The sequence below is a fragment of the Tyto alba genome, unplaced genomic scaffold (genome assembly GCF_018691265.1).
Source record: "Tyto alba isolate M040663 unplaced genomic scaffold, T.alba_DEE_v4.0 Super-Scaffold_49, whole genome shotgun sequence".
NCBI lineage: Eukaryota > Metazoa > Chordata > Aves > Strigiformes > Tytonidae > Tyto > Tyto alba.
In genome coordinates this window covers 1,106,154-1,125,609 of record NW_024881325.1, presented here as the reverse complement: position 1 = coordinate 1,125,609, position 19,456 = coordinate 1,106,154, and the positions used below count along the sequence as shown (strand labels likewise).

The window sequence follows — 19,456 nt, the reverse complement described above, 5'->3', positions numbered from 1 at the left end:
GGAAATATACAAACCATAAGATCATTACTTTTCCAGTAGAAACAGTAAACTTTCTACAGTTTACTGGGAAATATTCTAAGGCAATATTACTACTTAATGCAATATTTCTGGCTTTTTGTTGGGGAAAAAAAAAAAAAAATCAATTCTTCACTATCCCTTTTTAGAAGTTTAGAAAAAGCTGAAATTACAGATCTGTTTTCCAGAGGTTTGGAGCATTATCACCATTTTGAAACGGAGTCACTGTATATGTGTAACACTCACAAAGATTCAACTGTCAAAATTAATGAAGATCTTTTTCAAAACAAACTGACCCTGCATAATTAAAATCACTTATGACCATCACCAATGATCATGGGAAACTGTCAGATAATTACAGAGAACTATCTGGAAATTATGACATTCAATTTTCAACTAAGAAAGCAAAAATTTCTCCACAGATAAATCAAAAGGGAGTACCTGGATCATCAAATGAACAAGACACAGGTTTGGCTTTTTCTTCCTACTGAGATATGAGAGGTCAAAAAATCTCCCTCAGATATACTGCAGCAGTTGGCACAGGTTGGGCCTGGCTGACAACAGCATTAGCATATTAACTGCAGATAATCCTATAGGATAAGGGAGTAACTTAGGTATAAAGTAACCTGTCAGCCACTGTGAAGGCTACAAACCTATCGATTAGTGCCAAAGTTGGAAACTGCTGAGAACCTTCCAGACAAGCAGATGATGAGTGCCAGCGAGGACAACAGCCTAGTCCCAAGGGTATGTGAACCAGCCAGTCGAGAACTGGATATTCCCTACCAATCCTGCAGCTGACAGCGCCCACAGCAACAAGTAGAAAAACTTCAGGGGTATGGGAGAGAGAGTCCTGAGAGAGCACTAGAGAGACTACAGAATTACTGGAGAGAACCCAGGGGGACACCATCATATAAAATTACCCATGTGAACACTGGTTACTACCTAAAATTATAAAAAAAATTAAAATAATATATAGACTATCACAATATCCCTGTGATTACCTGGATGTTGCAAAGAAAACATACTAGCAGCTTTATCTTTTTTGGAATCAAGATTCATTCTTGGCACAAAATAAAAATAGTATCAATAGAATCTAAAAGTACCACTTAGAAACAACTAAATGATTTGTTTATACAATGGAAGCATCCAAAGTCACTCAGATAGCAACATAAAGAAAGAGGCACAAAATACTTTTAATCCCCAATGATAATATCACAGGGCATATGATTATGAGGTCAAGATCAGCAGGCAGATTTTTGAAAGATTGTATCAATGTAACAAATAAAACCAAGTCTATCCAGCAATTTGAAAAATGGTATCCTCAACACATTTGTAACTAGAATTTGAGTTGAATAATAGACAAAGACTGCTGTATTGCACCAGATATAGATGAATATTTTGGAGAACCACAATAATTGTGAGTTGGCTGGATTCAAATTTTTTTTTGAACTTGGAAAGGATTTACAAAGCAAACAAAAGTAACTTTGAGATGCTCATACTGTCAGCTCTGATAGGGAACAGATAAGTCAGAGGTCACCTTATTCACATACTGGCTGCTCCAATAAAATTCCTGCTAAGTAGGCAGCAGGAATTGTATGTCCACAAGTAGGACAGACACAATGCCAGGAACACAACTACCTTGGCTTGTGTGATGGTTTTTTGTTTGGTTGGGTTTTTTTTAAACAAACATGGAGAGTCAGTCCTTCAGGGAATGGAATCAGCATACAGTATGTTTTTGTTAAGGAGGCAAAGTCTGTGATGTTTGTCTTATCCCAGCTTTTGAACAAAACAAAAGCATTTACTCACAAATTATTTACCTGATGAGGAACAAGTCCAAGAGAAGTAGGCGGCTCATTCATTCTATCATCACTACCGCTGGCCACAGCATAACCACTGCCAAAAATCCAAGAAGGAAAATTAGAACAAGACGACATATTCCACAGTCAGAATTTCCAGTAAGCTTCAAGACATTCTGTTACAACTTACAGTTTAGAATCTGGAAAGGAACATATCTGGAAAGTCTGTTTCATAGTAACTAAGATTCAGCATGGGAATATAAAACCCCCTTTTTCAGAATCAGTCTCAGAGACTCATAGCATACTCATGTCCAACTCCTAACTCACTTCTTGTTTCACAGATTTTAAAGACAGAAAACAAGCCTAAATTTCAGGTTGCAGAATTTCAGAGTATTCTGAAATTACAGAATTTCAAACCCACTTAATTTTAAGTACAATTTTGCAATACTTGCCTTATCTTGAAGCCCTTCATGTAACACACATAGTTATGGTTGCTCCCCATTATACTCACTCTCTTGAGTAAAGGAGTGCCAAGATCCACTAACAGAAATACTTTCTTCTTTTGAAGTATTCTCATTACTTTTCTACTTTTAAACTCAGAGAGAGAGAAAACTGCCAATTTCCAAGTAAAAACTTAAGATTTGATGAACCAGTTCTTTCTTAACACTGTTAAATTGCACTAATATAGTAGATGTGAGCTATACATTGCATTAATTTACAGGCAACATTATACCTTGCAGAATTGTCCTACTCTAGATGTACTTCCTCCTCTTTCTCCCAAAAGATGATATGAAATAAATCTTATTTCTCCGAGAACACCTCTTGAACACGAATCCAGAAATGACTCACCCTTCTGGATGCTGTAAAACAGAAACCATTAACTCCACTGCAAGCGCTCCAGCTACCATGGCTAATCCAGGTCGACTGACCGTGCACTGCTGATCCAATGTTCGATCCCTGGTGGACTACAAACATAGACAATTCTAAAGGAAAGAAAAAAGTAACTCAACAGAAACTAGCTGCCCTACTACACAAAATATCTTTAGTTCTGTGCAATTAATTTATCTGCCAAATAAAAGATGAGCTATTTCTTAATCCTGTGTATATCAACATAAAACAAATCCCTTTATGAAACATCATTTAAAGTAAATAAAAATTTAAAAGTCACAACAAAAGAAATATATAATCACCATTTGCATAAGGTTCTACTCACATCCCCTGGTGCCACAACATCATTGCAGAAGTAGCAACCCAGTTTATAGCCAGGGATATTTGAAAAGAGTGATGATCCCAAGAGATCAGAAGAACCAGAGGCATTGTTGAAACTTGAATCACCAGATTCTTGCTGTTTTGGTTTCTTTAGTCCGTGTCTCATAACAACAAATGTGTCAAATCCCAATGCAGCATTGATGACCAACTGTGAACAATAAAGAAGAACAAATTTCAAGTGAGCCAAAAGGGGAGAGGAAAAAAAGGCCTCAACATTTTATTCACTGTAAACGTCAAAAAAACCCCACATGCTGTAGATGGATGAACAACCTATTAACTGCATATATATCACTCTAGTCATAAACAACAAATTTTCTGATAGGTGCAAAATTCCAGCCATCAAGCATTTAGAAAAAATCAAAACCAAAACAAAAGTCTGTTTCAGAAATCCACAAAGCATTACCTTTTTCTGTGTCTTTCAGGGAAATTTGGTACAAATTAATGACTGCCTCTAATTGTTACGCAAACCTATGCACACTTGCTGGAAAAAAAAAAAAACAAAAAAACCCAAAAAAACAGGAACTCCATAAATGTGCTGTGCTAGTTTACATCTGAAGCTAGGTTCACACCAACTAATATTCAATGTCTCACTAAAGTTACAGAAGCTGCTATGCACTGATATGACTTAACATCCATATATCAAAATTTGGCCCAATATTCATACAATGATTAGTATCATTATTGGAAAAACTTACTTGGGTTCCAGTTCAGAATTTATTTTCAAGTTTGCTGCATATTATGTAAATTCATATTCTCTAAGTGCCATAATATTCCAAGTGCCATTTAAGTACAACAGTGGCTATTAAAAACAAGTTTTCAGCTCAACTGAAATTCTATATGTAGTATTTCAGACCACAGTGAACTGAAAAGACAACTCATTAAACACTCCTATGTGACAAAGCAGTGAAATGCAAGTCTATTATCCAAAAAAATTTCTGCTCAGTGAGGAAAGCAATTAATGATTACTTATGGTCTTCATATGCATCCGTTTAGTCACATGGGGAGCACAAGCAGCTGTGGTACACAACTACACTGTCATCATTTTCCCCTTTCTCTTAATTTTGTGAGAAGTGCTTAGAGTAATGTGAAGCTATGTATGTTATAACCATAATATCATAAACCCAATGCTTAAACTAGCAGGTTTTACCAAACTTACAGGCAATGATTTAGATACAGCAAAAGCAAAACCATTTATATAATAGTGACTGCATCCAGTAAAATATAAAAGAAGATATTATACTGCTCCATATGCAAATATTTTAGATAGAAATTCTAGTACAGCACTTTGTCATTTTTCATTCTTATAGCCACAAATTATTTAAAAGAGGGAATTCGAGGGAAGCTATCAAGAATTAACCCTCTTAACTAGTAAGCTTGTGAGTTTCATCATCATCCTTGGTATTTCAAATAATTTCTGGATATTCACTTTCAACATTGCTGCTGTTGATTCTTTCTTCACTCCTGAAGTAGAACCATGCTGTTGAACCTGTGGTAGCACAGCCAGGTATACAGCAAACAATTAAAAGACTGCATCTTCTCACTACATCTACTTGTAAAATCTGAATAGTTTTCCATTTTATTCCAAAATATGAATAACAAGGTACAGCTGGTATTAACAGAAATTAACATTGCCAAACATTTCCCATGGCAATAAACTTTCTCTCCCTTCAGTTTACTGTCCAGCAACTACTTGAATCTAACTGATTGACTCTTGATAAAAAACAAATAATCTGTTCTTGGTAAAGAGACTATGGAAAAGTGTATCTTTTGACATGCATTTAGAAAAAAAAACTAGCAAAATTTTAAAAGTTCCAGTGCTCAGCAGGAACAGGGATTTAACATCTGACACATGGAATTTTATGTTTCTCTAAGACACTTGTTTTGGGAAGAAGGAATATAAGAGATCATCAAGGCAACTCAATGATTACACAGGAAAACCAACTCTTCTACACATGTTCCATCTCCTTACATCAAAGTGGTCTTATGAAAATCAAGTAACTGTAATGCAGTCAGACTATGCCACTGAGTATCAAAGAACTGTCACAAAGAAACTACAAAATTTATCCTCCAAGTACGATTGGAATACTGTAAAACAAATATAGTGGGGGAGAGCTAGCTAAGCAAATGTGGGGGGAAATGTTTTGGAGATCATTAAAACAATTCTATTCTGACTGAACCAGGCAGGGAGGCTGCATACAAAACTGTATATATTGCTTGCAACGACCAACCATCATACATACGAAAGAGTAGGATGGCACTTTCCAGTTTCAATATTCAGCTTTGCAAACTTACTCTTTTCATGTACTTTCTGTGTTTTTAAACAGCCAAATGATGGCTGAAAGAGCACAGGTGCAAACTGCAGAAAAAAACAATAGGATTAAGCTGGAACTGATTAAGTTATCAAATTACATACCCTCAAATTACACCTGAAGCTACAGCTCAGTGAAGTCCACACTAAAGGGACACACTGATCTTTTCACTGGCAAAGTATCTCAGGATCAGAAATCTGTTCAAAATAAGGAAAGAATGAAAGAAAAGAAAATAACGTAAGACCCTGGCTTAAATAAAAATTAGAGAACTGTTTGATTTGGAAAAATGTGCTTGCAAAACAGGGGCAGAGGAAATTTAGTTAAGTTCAGATGAACATAAACTTCAGGAGAAAGGGGAACATACTTGGAATTTCTAAGATAAAACCAGTTTGCAAATACCACAAATCTGTATTCTCTCTCCTTCCTACTATACAGTTTTTTTGGAATGAAATATAAATACAAACAAAATAAACCAGAAACAACTGATAACTATTAGGAAACTAGAGTTGTCATAGATGAAAAATCACAGAAGTCAGGAAATACAAAAATCAAAGATCAAATAACAACATTGACTCAGCTGTGTTACATGTATGTTCTCTTCTACTCTCATGTTAAGTTTACAATTTAATAAATTGCTGTGGACATCACTACATTTATACCATAAATTACACAGGATGTGCACTGTGGTTAAGCTGGTAAGTTAAAAGCTTAATACTTGCATTTTCTGATTTTGTGCCATTTTAACTGAATAAATATGAAACTGCACAATTCTTAAATGAATTAAGAAACATCAAGATTACTTGAGACTGTTTTACTAAAGTCTACATCATGATAGCAAGGGAAGTAAGTGTTCAGGATCATTTAGCTGGATTCTTCAGAAAACCATATTTTCAACACTGTATTAACCTGGAGAAAGATGCTGCTTCCAGAATCCTGTTTGATTTAGAATACTCTTTCATAGAAAATTTTGAATGCCACACTGTCTTCAAGAACAACACTCACACAAAAGTAAAGGATCTATTATTCACACCTAATCCTCAGTAAGATTCGTAGAACAGGAAAAAAAGGCTCAAAATCTTCTCCCCATATGCTCCTGTGGCTCTCCTGGAAAAACTCTGTTAAGCTTATGCTTTATTTCTCAGTCTGGTTCATATGACCAGTTTTAACATTTGTACTACATAAGCATTTCTGTATACAGTCTCATTGATCTCATATACAGAATATAGTCTATAAAGCTTCAGATTCTAATATAAGAATTCATCATCTTAATTTCATGTATTGCATGAAATTAATTCTTTGCCTATAATACAAGGATATTACTTTTAAGCTACAGAAATAGCTGAAGCATGCAACACTACCTGAGTAAGAGTCATGAGCAGAGTTTGGATGTATCAGCTCAACACAACCGTAAGTTTTCCAATAAGGCAATGAGGAAAAACCAAAGTTAACTTTTAACCAAAAAAGTGTTGGCATACTTTTTAAGTGCAGAATTCACTTTCTAATTTTGCACTTTTGAGATATATTTTGAAAATGTGGTTTCAGAGAAATTTCTACAATTCACATCCCCTATCAGGGAGTCACTACTGTAATGATTTTAGTCTGCCTTACTATGATTCTTTTACTATGAAACTATTTCTCTTAGTATTCCTATGAAATACGTACCCTTGTAGTTTCTCAAAAGATATTGACTAGACAAGAAATTGAGCAACAGGCTGTAAGTTGGCCCCATTTTGAACAGGGAGTTGAACCAGATCACCTCCAGAGTGTATCATTCAACCTGTACCACTCTGTGACACAAGTTTCTATTTCCTCTTTTCAGCATTCTCTTTTTGTCTTATACCAAATCTTTGAGGCTACAGAAAACAAGAAGAAATTTCTGCACAACCACAAAAGGTTGGTCAAATATATCAATCTCCCATAAAGTTCTTTTACATCTACATAGCTGATTGATATGCAAGAGCTGAAATACAGTGACAACGATATTAGCAAGGTATGGTATGGTACCTTCCTCTTGCTGGCTGCAATGACAGCAGGAAGCCACCGACTCTCTCTGGTGTCCATTAGCAGGAAAACAACGTCATGAGCATCAATAAGCTCTTCAAGTTTAGCCACATCCTTCTGAGCCTGTGCCATTGTTACTTCAGAAAAATTCACTGGGTGGCCTGGCATAGGAATGCTCATGTTATAGCCTTCTGAACTCTAGATGGAGACAGACAGAAAACAACATCTTAAAAAGACAACCTTGTGAGTGAAGAGAATTATTATAAAGTTCAGTACAAAACTGTAGAGTACATATTCAACTACTGTTTGGCAGAACGGCCACTTGATTCTTTACATCTCACTGTATATCAGTGCTGTGCACTAAAGCACAGTGCTGAAGTTTCTGAGGGAAGGGCAGACTCAGCGGCTGTATTTACACAGAACAGAGCAGCTCAATGCAAACACACTGTTTGGCTCATGGGAGCAGACCAACCATGCTCGGGTGGCTCGGTGCCTGAACTAACAAGCCCAGTCTCTCAGAAGGTCTTATTAGGTCTGGCAAATCACTACAAGGAGATAGCTGAACTGCTCCTAATCCCAGAGGTCACAAATATCACCACACAAGCAAGCAGACAGATGATTATGATCATGCTGTTAAACTTATATAAAACCTCTGTCCTGGATTATCTTTGCAGCCACTTGACACACAATGTTAACAGGATGTAGTTTATATTTCTAATACTGAATACTGATTCAATTACAGTAAGACAGATGCAAAGTATCACACACTGTCCTCTTTGTTTTAAATTCTTTGTGAGAAGAACAATAATCTTGAACAATTTTCATGTAATTTGACCAGCCATATGTGAACTTGATGTGGAAAAAAATCACTTCTGAGACTTGTTACTTCAGTGCTTGGATGTCTGGAGGCTTGCACTATGCAGACGCTGAAAGAGCTTGTTCCCATTGTAGAAACATATGCCTCTTCCAACTCCATATTTGGGCAAGGCATATTGAGCAGAAAATGGCTAAAGAGCCAAATAAGCATATACACAATGCAAACAATTAACTCACTGATTTGGAAATATGTTAACACAATTTGTCAGCCATCTGCTATAGGAGAATAATGGATCCTTCATATACGTTACAGAAGCACAGGCCTTGCCAAAGTCTCCTTGCTTGTCATTGTGCTGTAAGCAACTAACAATTTAAAAGCTAGATGAACCAAACATAAAATTACATGGGAAGATAGGAAAGGAAGGTTGGTGGAACATGCTTTTGTGTAGACCAATTACATGCACAACTCATAAATCCACGTGAACCAAATAACCAGAGGGTGAAGTATGCATTCTAAACATCATAAATATACCTGAAGACAAAAAGAAAGACACATATAGCAGCTTGAGGAAATGAATTTGGGTAATATCTGCATTAACCATACCAAAGGATACCCCCCTTTTCCCCCCACTCCCTTTCTCCCCCTGTCCCCCACCCCCAGGGGGAAAAATGTAGAGTCCACAGTGATTTAGTAGGCTACTGAAAGGGCAGCTCCACTGTTTCCCAGTGAGGACAGCTCTGCATTGACAGCACAGACACTGGCTAATTATTGGAGGAGGTCTTACCTTCACTGTTATTATCTCCTCCAAAAAGCTGTGGCAGGAACACAAAACTTAATCCATGCTGTATACGCGTAATGTATTTATGCAAAACTCATCAAGCCCCTGTACTGCATACAAATGCTGATTTATTAGATAAGTGTAACTGACACTGTTGGTGACTTAGGAGGTCAAGTTTTGTTCAAAAAAATAAAACTGACAAATAAATAAGTTGAACACTAGCTGCACGGAAATATGGTAATGAGGTTTGTAAAATACTAAAATCTTACCAGAATTCAGAAAAAAACTCTATCCAATGCCTGTAGCTGTAGGAATACATAAAAATCTAGCAGCTTCAATAGCTTCAACTTTATTTGAATAACTGTCCCTTGAAAAAAAAGACACCAGTCACTAGCAGAAGCGGCTGAGGTGTGCTTTTGCACCCAAATGCTGGCAAAAAGAGCAGAAGTGTATCTTGCAATGGCACGTGCATACTATTTTAAGGAGGAGTAAATATGCATATATCTCCAAAGACAGATCTTGTTCATTCCACAGAATTCCAAATTCTCAGGGAGTCTCTACATGACAAAAAGAATTTTGCTGGACTGCTCACAGAAAGGCTTAGATTTTAAGACTAGAACCTTCATACTAACAAAATATATTAAAAGCCTCCAAATTATCCAAAACAAATGATATTTACTTACCATCTCATGAAGTATTAAAATCACGTACTTATTTAAAAAAAGGGACTGTATGTTGGCATGTGAAAAATCATAAAATATAATGCACTTTCCAACACTTTCATTGACAGTTGACCAAAACTGGGCTTGAGCTCCAGTGCTTTTGTTTTGTTTTGTTTTAAAGCAAATGGACATACAAATACTGAACTTTGTGGTGCTACCATAACATTCTCTCTCTTTTTGATTCACATCCCTATTAACTTTCTGCATTTTTGTTAAATCATGGCTCAGATCACTTTGAAGATATCTGTGCTCAACAAATTAATCCCAAACAGAGGTGTGCTGTGGGTATTTACACAGAAAATTTAAGAATGTGATGCTGTCATCATTAAATTGTTCTACTGGAAATACCTACATAAAGAGGCCCCCCCAGGCAGTATAGTACAAATGATGATAAAATGCTGAATACACTGGAGTTCCATGCCTGAATACTTCAGGAAATGATTGTATAAGAGAGTCAATAAAGTTAAATTCCCCAGCAACTATATGAATGACTCTGTGCATTACCTACTTGTAACGAAAGGCTGTGAGTCCGCAAATTCTGCTATTTTTGAGTCCTCCCTTCCTTTTTATTATAAAACTCTAAGCTACAGCTAATGATAATCTTAGAAGTGGAATGAAACAAATCAAAGCTCCTTGCCAAAGCATTCCTTCTTGTTTCATTTGCAATGATGAGGTAGTGACTCTTCCAACTAGAAAGGATGTAAAATTGAAAAAATAAAAAAGAATTCACATAGAGCAGTCAAGCATTTCAAAGTCAACCAAGACAAACTGCATACTGTATGAAAAATATTACTCACACTGAAATCAAAGTAAATTAGACTGCAAGGGAATTTAACAGAAATATAAACCCAAATTTCCAGAAATGCCTTCGGAATCAGCATTACCACTTGGATTCCCATAAACTTGAAAGAACTGTGTGTGTTTCCAAATAGCAAGAGGCAGCTTTGGCTGCTCCTTCAGTATGACAGAAATGAGAAGGCTCAAAATCCAGGACAACTGATCTTTTTATTCAAAGACATTTATACTGATAAATATGGATTTTGGTAACAAGTAACAGTGCCATCTGCAGTAACAGATGCAGCTCCATTTTGAGAAGTCTAGCAAAGTCAGCTGGGTTATAAAAATCTCCAGCTACAGTAGCTTCACTGTCCAAACTGTCCCAAAGCACCAAGACTTTACCCAGGCTAATTAAAGACTTACTGTTAGTCCAAGTCCTTGTCTTGCTGCTTAAACCTTGCCACTCAAGTGCTGTCAGCATGATATTAGCTCTCTGAACCAGAGTTGTTACTGTTAAGCCCTGTTAATTCTTGTTAATGCTAGCACATTGTTTCTCTCTATATTTACTGATGGTCAAACATGATACCTCTTCACAAATTCTACTGTGGAAATGAGTCTGACCAAAAAATATACTAGAAACATTCTATCATAAGTGTACATAGGATCTCTGCAACTACTTTCTCCTCATTTGTACCATGAAGCTATGAAACTAGGTTTCAGTCCCACTGAAGGCTGATCAGATGTGACCCATCCATGACACAAGGGAACAAGAGAGAATGCGTAACACTGATGGGGATAATGTGATAAGCAAACAGTGGTAGATGCAGAGCATTTGAGGCATACAGTAGAGTAAAAATTCCTTACATATAGTAGGGGCTGCACTTTGTATATGCTATTACTGAATTGGAAAATTGTTTTTTTCCTAACACTTATTGATACAGGCTGACTAAAGCACTGTTATTGGTTCCCACTTATTACTGGAAGTTACTCTCCAAGTTACATTTAACAACTTTTTTTTTTTTTTTTAGCCTCATCACAATCTCAAGATTCCATATTACAGCCTGGTCCTTTGCTTTTTTGGTTATTTCTAGTAAGAAAACGCATAATACTAACTTTTGATCTTTATCTATACATGCAAAACTGTATCATTCAGGATTCCACAAAGAAGCTTCTATTTCTTCTACCTAAACTACTCCTTAATATTCCTGTTTTCATTTTCTCAAGTTCAAAAAGCAAGAAATCATGTGACACAAATCCTAGTTAACATCATGTTGGTGCTCTCTGTGACACCACACAGATGCTTTATTTTCTGTACTTTTTCTACTATTTAGTATTTCTATAACTAAATTAATATCACCAAGCAGCAGTAACTCTACAGGGCTGCAAAGTTAAATAAAATTCTAGAAACTTTCAGAGAGTCTCTTCTGATTTACTTATCAAAAGTCCTGAAAGTTAAATGTTTAGCACTTTTTCATACTGAGGATCATTACTTGATATTCAAATAATTATTGAATTACTACTTGGTACCAATAGTGATTTCATAAACAATGACAATAATAAGAACCACAGATAAAAACCAGAACAAAAGCACCGAGCAATCCTTGGGTCAAACTAAAGGAGCCTAAAAATGTTTAGAAATGATCTTCTGTAAAGCTTGTTCACAGCACTGATACTAAACAACATAACAATCCATATTCCACTGTTCGTAACTCTTAATAGTATTATGACTAGTAACATAACCAGTGGAATTTAAATACAGGATTGCATAGTAAGTATACGTAACTCAGTCTTATTACACTAAGTGGTTAAGATACTGTTTGCCAGCTGAACTCTGGTAACTATAGCTACCAATTCTAAGATGGTCTCAAATCCAAAAGAAAAACTATAAACAGCTGGGTGACTTCTATCACATTCCAAAAGAGTATTAAAAAATTTTGTTCATGATAGAGCAAGCTGAGAGCATGTCTATTCTGAAATTATAGGCCATATCAATTCTTCTCCCAAATGAAGAATGAAACTAAGAGAACTGCAAATATTGGTACAGGTTTGGTTTTTTTTTTTTTAATCTTCTTTTTTTCAGCATTGAAAATTAGATGCATTTGAACATGCACACAGAGTAACATTCATATGATGCACATCCCTGGAGTCAAAGAGGATAAAGGCTACATTGGTAGGTCTTTCATCATAAAGCTTCTAAAACAACATAAACATTAATTCTTGTCTTTTGTTCTCTTTCAACTACTTCATTTTGATAGTAAGTTATTACAATCAGGCTCCCAAAAAGAGGAGTACTTTGGTCAAAGGCCAACACTGATATCTTCTCCAGGCTGCTACGAACTACTTCCCTTTTCTGGAAGTTAAAAGATTAAGCTATTTGCCTCTAATGTAGAAAATCAACTTAAATAAGATTGCAAATTTTGAGTGTAAACCATAATAGGAAATCTCAACAATACATTTATTACTGCCTTCAAGGTCTTCTGCTTCCATAATAGATAACTAATGTGCCTAAACTCACATTTAAGAGCAGAGCAGGAAAACACATTATTAAAAGCAACCACTACTAGAAGTTCATTAGGACATACTAGACAGAAAAAAATGTTACGTCACCATCAATGAGCTACAAGATGATTCAGATAATCCTTAACTACACTTCATTATTACAAATATTTATTGTTTCAATAAAGTTTAACAGGTGTGGAGTACTTGAAATAAAATGCTTATAGATTTGTCAGTAACCAACGTAATGCCTCTGTGTAGTACTTTTCCAAGTCATAATAACACTTAATTACTAGAACTTTAAATAGTTATTTAAAGTCACTGGTTCTCTTCCAAAGAACATACTAACACATTTTAAATACTGATCTTACCACTCCTGGGAAGATTTTCTGTAGCCTGTCCGCTGCTGCAAGTGCCTTTGGCTTCCCCCCACTAAGACAATCTTCAAACTCATACAGTGGCTGTCGTACTGGGTTGGAGTAGGAGATCTTTGCGTTGTCCACAAATGTAATCTTCCTGACTCCCCAACCCTAAACAAGAAAGTAATTTAAATAATGGTAAGTACAACGGGCTTAGCCACAAACTTCTGAGTAACGCCAGAAACACAAGAGAAGTTTTGTCCAATTTTCCTAGAAAGGCCAAGCTAGAAGAGCTTTTGAAGCTATTCATAGCAATAACCTTGTACTTGTACTGAAATAAGGGAACAGAAAATTGGGTCTGTCCAAACGGATCATTTAACAGTAATCCCTCAAAACCCTACTGAATTCAGTGGGATGTGGTTAACATCCCTGAAAGTAAATATGAGCACAGTTACTTCAAGTGTTTCACTGTGGATTTGATCTTATTAGCTCATTAATTTATTCCAGAATTTCTTCTTCAATCTTTTCTAATGTAAAACAAATTCCTATTCTCTTACTATCTACAACTAGCAGAACTTCAAGTTATTTCTTTGGCTACAGATCTTACCTCTTCCCTGCAATTTATGGTATCAACTAATATGTATTATGTGTACTTTAATACAGAGGAATACAACTTTTCTGTTATGTGCCATGGCAGCCACTCCAAAGAAAAATAAATCACATAGAATATACAAGAAACAGCAGATTGTTTTAAAGATTAGTTTAGGACTTACCATCAAGGTTCTTGCAACACTACAACCCAGTGTACCAGCTCCTAGCAGCAGACACTTGGCAGACACAATTTTTTCCAAATCAAGAGTAGGCACCAACCGCCAGCACATCAACTTCAAATTAAGATCCACTGATGATTCTGCTAACCTATGCCATGAAGTAAATAGCAACATACTTCTGAATGTTCTTGTGTTTCTCCAACAAAGCAATTACTTCTATTTCAACTGAAGAAGTTCATTACTTTTTTTTAAAAAAAAAGGAGAAAAATAATTCAACAATTCAACGTATAGGTAATATGAAAAACAAAGTCCTCCAAGCATACTTCCACCTAATAAAAAAGTGCATGGCAAGGAGATCAGAAAAAACTTTTTGTATGCTCCTTGTTCGCTTGTGACACATGTAGTATGTTCTGAAGGCTTCTAACCATAAATGTTTAACTGTTCTGCTAATCAGACACACAGGAAAACATAGAAACAGAGGATGCCAAAAGTCATTCCATATAAATACACAGATTTCATGATATTCAATTTCCTTGGAACTTCCCCTTGTAACTAATGTGTTGGCCGAACACTGATAATCAACATTCTTATAAAAACTGTGACTGCACTGCTTAAAAACAGAAGCAAGAAACTGTTTCTACTGAAACAAGCATACAAAGATAGCTAGTAAAGTGGAAAATTTAAAAAAATAGCTTGTAGACATTTGACAAGATGGTCATTAATAACAAAATTTTGCTAGGTAAGCATTCTCTTTCAAAAGCTAGGCTATACAGAAAAAGTGTCAGCTAGCCTCTGGACTTGCTGTAAAAAATCTACTAAAGCCACCTACTTCCTTACTATTTGGAACACGTCTCTAAGGGCTTCCGAAAAAGGTAACAATCTAAGATTAGAATTTTAGTAACAAAACTGATGCATGAAAATAAAAAGTGTCTCAGCCAAGATTCCTGTTAGGCTGAGTGATAAGATACAGACCATTTGTCCATAAATATTTGTTTCTTTTTTAAATTAACTGGTTTCTTGTATCCAGTTACATCTGTCCTTAACACGAAATATTACAGTTGCCTCCTAAAGGGTGTCATCAATTCTTTGTGGGAGTTTTAGAAAGAAAATGAGGTAGGAAATCCATGCTCAACCTAGTGTCAGATTTATTAATTCAGCAGAACACAGGATGTTAAAACTCCCATCAAGTTAGGTCATCACAGTTCTCTGGTTCCTGACACTTTCATTCCCTGATACATCACAAATATAACTTTTGCAGTATCCAGTAAATTATTTGTTCAACAAGGATTTAAGATCACAGTTGCCAAGGCTGGCATATTACCAACAGTTTCTCTGAGAATTAACAGAAGTGAGCATGCATATGAGTAAAGAAGATCAAGTTACATCTAGTTAAAGAATTAAGAGCCCTCAAATGAACCTTCGGTAATGTCTATGAACATGAGCATTGCCACAATTGCAAGACAAAAATGGCTTAGCTTGATAGGTAAAATATGTTAACCTAAATCATGAGATCAACACACCCCTACAGCGTTTCAAAGTCAAGAACACACACGTAGTCAGTGAAAGCAGACGAGCCAACAGGCTGTGTAACTAAAGTGTTTTCAATCTGTTGCCCATACATTATGTGCAGAATGAGAAAAATTACTAAGGTCATGTTTGCTGAGCTCCTTCCTGTCACACTCTAACAATTCCAAAAGGCTGAACTTTTGTGCATGCTTACTTTCATTATATTTAACAACCTGCATGTTACAGAGCTCAGTGAAAACCACAGGCCTGTAACACTATGGCCTACGTTCTACTCAGTGTTAAGTATAATGCATTTGAAATTTTAAGCTAGAGTCAAAAATAGCAAACGTTGCACTCTGCAGTGTGATGCACTGCACTCAGCTCTACTATTAAGGTCCTTGCCTCCAATAGGACTGTCCAAACAATACAGAGTATATGCGTTATTGTATATTCTTACCTAACAGGGACAGACAGGCCTTGCATTTCACATTTCAACTTGCTATGGCTTAAGCCTGAGTAAAGAAAACTATAGAAATTTAAAAGATAATAAACCTTTTGGGATCCATGCATTCGCTGAGATTCACCATCCTCGGACCTATGCCTCCCTTTTGGTTTTTCTCCCATCCTACAGCTTTTGGACAATCTGCATATTTAAAAAAAAAAAAAAAAAAGAAGGAAAGAAAGAATGAAAACCTCAATATCACTTAATATCACAGGATAGAAAAAAGAAATTTTGTTGGATTTAACCTTGTTGGAAAAATTGAAACAAATTCTAAACCTGTAAGTAAATAATCTGTATCTTAACAACCTAGTATATGTTGCTATACAAATTTTGCTGTTTTACATCAACTGAAAGCACTGCTTCTTGGAGAAGTGCTTTACTCTCAGGTGTCTGATGTGCTGCTTTTGCCTGTTCAGCTTGCTTCAAACAAAGGACAGAGATGTCATCGCTTCTTATTAAGCCTCCAGACCTTTAATGTCAGACACACTGCTATGTTCAGAACTCAGTAAATTCGTAATTCAGAACACAGTAAATTTTGACAAGTTTTGCCAAGTTTAATCATCTCTTCATGTTCCCTAAACCCTATCTGTGAGTTCAGCAGAGAATTATATATCCTCATTACACAACAATTAAACAATTCACAACAATGACATGTAAAGCATTCAGAACTTCTTGAATGAGGTAAGGAAATTTTGCGATACTGTCCTGTACATACAAATTGAGTCTGAGATGATGTTCTAACGTTACACGTTTATGGCTTTAAAATACATCTGCCTACCTCGGTACGGGATTGAAGAATCAATTCCATGCTGTAATAGGCTTCTATCATTTTAGAAATACGCAGAAAGGTTGCATCACATAAATTCACTATCATATGCATTTTTTCTAGCTGAGGGACTGTGTACAAATTTAACAAGAGACTAATTGATAATTGCCTGGGTTTTGTATTTCATATGACACCAGGAGGACTTCTCTTCATTTTTAAACTAGAAACACAATTTAAGGTGGAAACAATTAAAAAAGAATATTCTCTCTTCTTTTTTTTTTTTTTTTTTTAAGAAGGAACCATTTCCTCTATAGACATTTAACAGAAATTCAAACAATTTAAAATCCATTTGAAATAACTCAGTATAAGCGATGATTTAGTAGTATTTATTTATTCTTTCCATCTTCACAGTGATTGAGAAAGGAGAAAAAAATTGTGAAAGAAGTTTGTTTTTTTTTTTTTTTAAATTGATTACCTGGGCCAAGGGCTCTGTCTGGAAGTTTTATTTCAAAGATAATGCTGTGTGTTATGTCTCTCACCCCTTGCATGGTTCTGTCTCTGAAGCAGAGCACTTCAACTGACTGGAGAATGCTGCCCCTGCCATTTAAAAGAATATAAACAGAGACACACATGCAACTTCATTAATAGAAGAGGGACTTCTTTTAAACGCTATTTTGCACAGGTTTAGTCTCTTGCAGATTCTGAATAAGGCTTTTTCTCTTAGTACTGGAACACTGTTGTTCTTATCAGGTATAAATAAAAACAACTGCTTAGTATGCAAAAATTACTAGTTTGTTGTGAAACATCTCTAAAGAAATGACACTGTCAGCCTGTCTGCCATTTATACAATGCTGCTGGACAAACTGCGTATTTAGAGGAATATAAAAAGCAGGGAAGCACTAGAGGACACATCAGGCGACATGATGTACTTTGCTATGGCACAAGCAATATTCTCCTAGTTCTCAATGTAGTATAATTTTTTTCCTCCTTATGATTCAAATATCCAAATCAAACAATTAGAACTTTAGTGCATAAAGACCTCTGAATCTCAGATTGTGTAAAGTTCTCTGGGCACTTGCACATCCTTCTATGCTACAGCTCAGCTAGGAGCCCAGAAAATGCCACACCTATGTAAGTATTTATTCTCCCTGCTGTGTACTTTGTAACAAAATGTAGAAGTAAAAACTAAGAAGATGCAACTTAATTACATTTTTGTTACAGCAACCCAAATTTATTTGATACTTAAATGCTGGAGTGCAAAACTATGTCCTGTCTTCCAAACTCATGCCTAACAAAAAATTCAGAAAGATACACTATTAGAAAACCTGACTATCTGATTTTCAAAATTTACATCTACTATTACTTGGCACTAATTAATTATACAAAATCATAGAATACTTTAAAAAAGATTTGCAACAGCTAGAGGGCATTGGCAGGGTCTGAAGCATGCATCTGCAGGTACATGCATGCATGTGAGGATTAGGAATAATAGGAACGTGTGACTGACAGAAGTCAAAAACAGAATAATATACGAAATCAGAATCATTGAAGGTAAGTCATGTCAAGGTTAAAAGTTATTTGTACCACCCACCTGAGATTTAAAGTGCCATGGAAGGAAAAACGCATAATTTGAAATCAGCCAATAAATAATCTTTGTGAGAAAGAATAAAATACCTACCATTTGTGGGCTGCCAGGATCAGGAAATTTCTCAGCGGCCATCCTGGATAGTGAGATAAATTACATGGATCATAAACTCCAACTGTCACCTGCAAATAAAATTGCTCTAAATGAGAAGTCATCTATCCATACTAATATTCAGTTCACAGTAAAATTTATCTGGCATTTTTAAAGTAAAACTTCTGGACAGAGAAGGCCTATACACACATTTTACATGTTTAAAAATGTTTAATACATGGTCACACTAGACGTCAGCCAAGCATTTACCACAGCTTTGAGATTTGTTCAGTTTAGCCTCTTTATGGACATTCACTTTTCACTACAGTATGTGCACCTTCCTCACCTTCCTTAAATATACCATTATAGGAGAAGCCCAACAGAAGCCTTGCTCTCAAAACAAAAGTCCATATTGATTTTGGGATGATCAAAAAGTGAAAGGAGGCAGGCCAGCAAGACGTCAAGTTAAATAAAACCATCATAAAAATAACTTATAAAGCCAACCTCCAAAATGGGATCTAAATAAAGGAACTGGACATTTTGTCTTATGTTCAACCAAATGTAACACCACGCTCATAACTGAGGCATCTAAGCTAGAAGCGTATGTCACAGTCGATGCAGAACCAAAACACACCCAGAGACAGAAAGATATCACTGACGACCTTTAGATATGCTCAAAATCTGAACTTGGCCACCACTAGTCATACCTGTCTCTCACATCTACAGAGCTCTTCCCTCCTCCTTCTTTGCCTATAGAGGGGCTCAGAGTGTCTCGTCTCCACTCTAGCACATCAGTAAGGCGTCCCTAGCACAGTCTGCAGTGCAGATGAGCCAATCTAATGGACGCAGATAGGAGAAACAGGGGCCCACTCCCCACTGCTCCACTGCTGCTGCTTTG

The 19,456-nt window shown here is 36.0% G+C and overlaps 1 protein-coding gene across 2 annotated transcripts in view; it reads right to left on the bottom strand.

Annotated features, from left to right (window-relative positions):
- The window catches only part of ATG7 (autophagy related 7), a 118,561-nt gene that overhangs the window by 88,259 nt on the left and 10,846 nt on the right, over positions 1 to 19,456 (bottom strand). For both annotated transcript variants that reach the window (XM_042807029.1, XM_042807030.1), the window contains exons 9-17: positions 18,562 to 18,650; positions 17,359 to 17,480; positions 16,168 to 16,258; positions 14,113 to 14,257; positions 13,352 to 13,510; positions 7,394 to 7,588; positions 3,025 to 3,228; positions 2,661 to 2,776; positions 1,833 to 1,908 (exon numbers count right to left, since the gene is read on the bottom strand). In XM_042807029.1, coding sequence (XP_042662963.1) covers positions 1,833 to 1,908; positions 2,661 to 2,776; positions 3,025 to 3,228; positions 7,394 to 7,588; positions 13,352 to 13,510; positions 14,113 to 14,257; positions 16,168 to 16,258; positions 17,359 to 17,480; positions 18,562 to 18,650 — 1,197 coding nt within the window. The remainder of the gene's footprint in view (positions 1 to 1,832; positions 1,909 to 2,660; positions 2,777 to 3,024; positions 3,229 to 7,393; positions 7,589 to 13,351; positions 13,511 to 14,112; positions 14,258 to 16,167; positions 16,259 to 17,358; positions 17,481 to 18,561; positions 18,651 to 19,456) is intronic.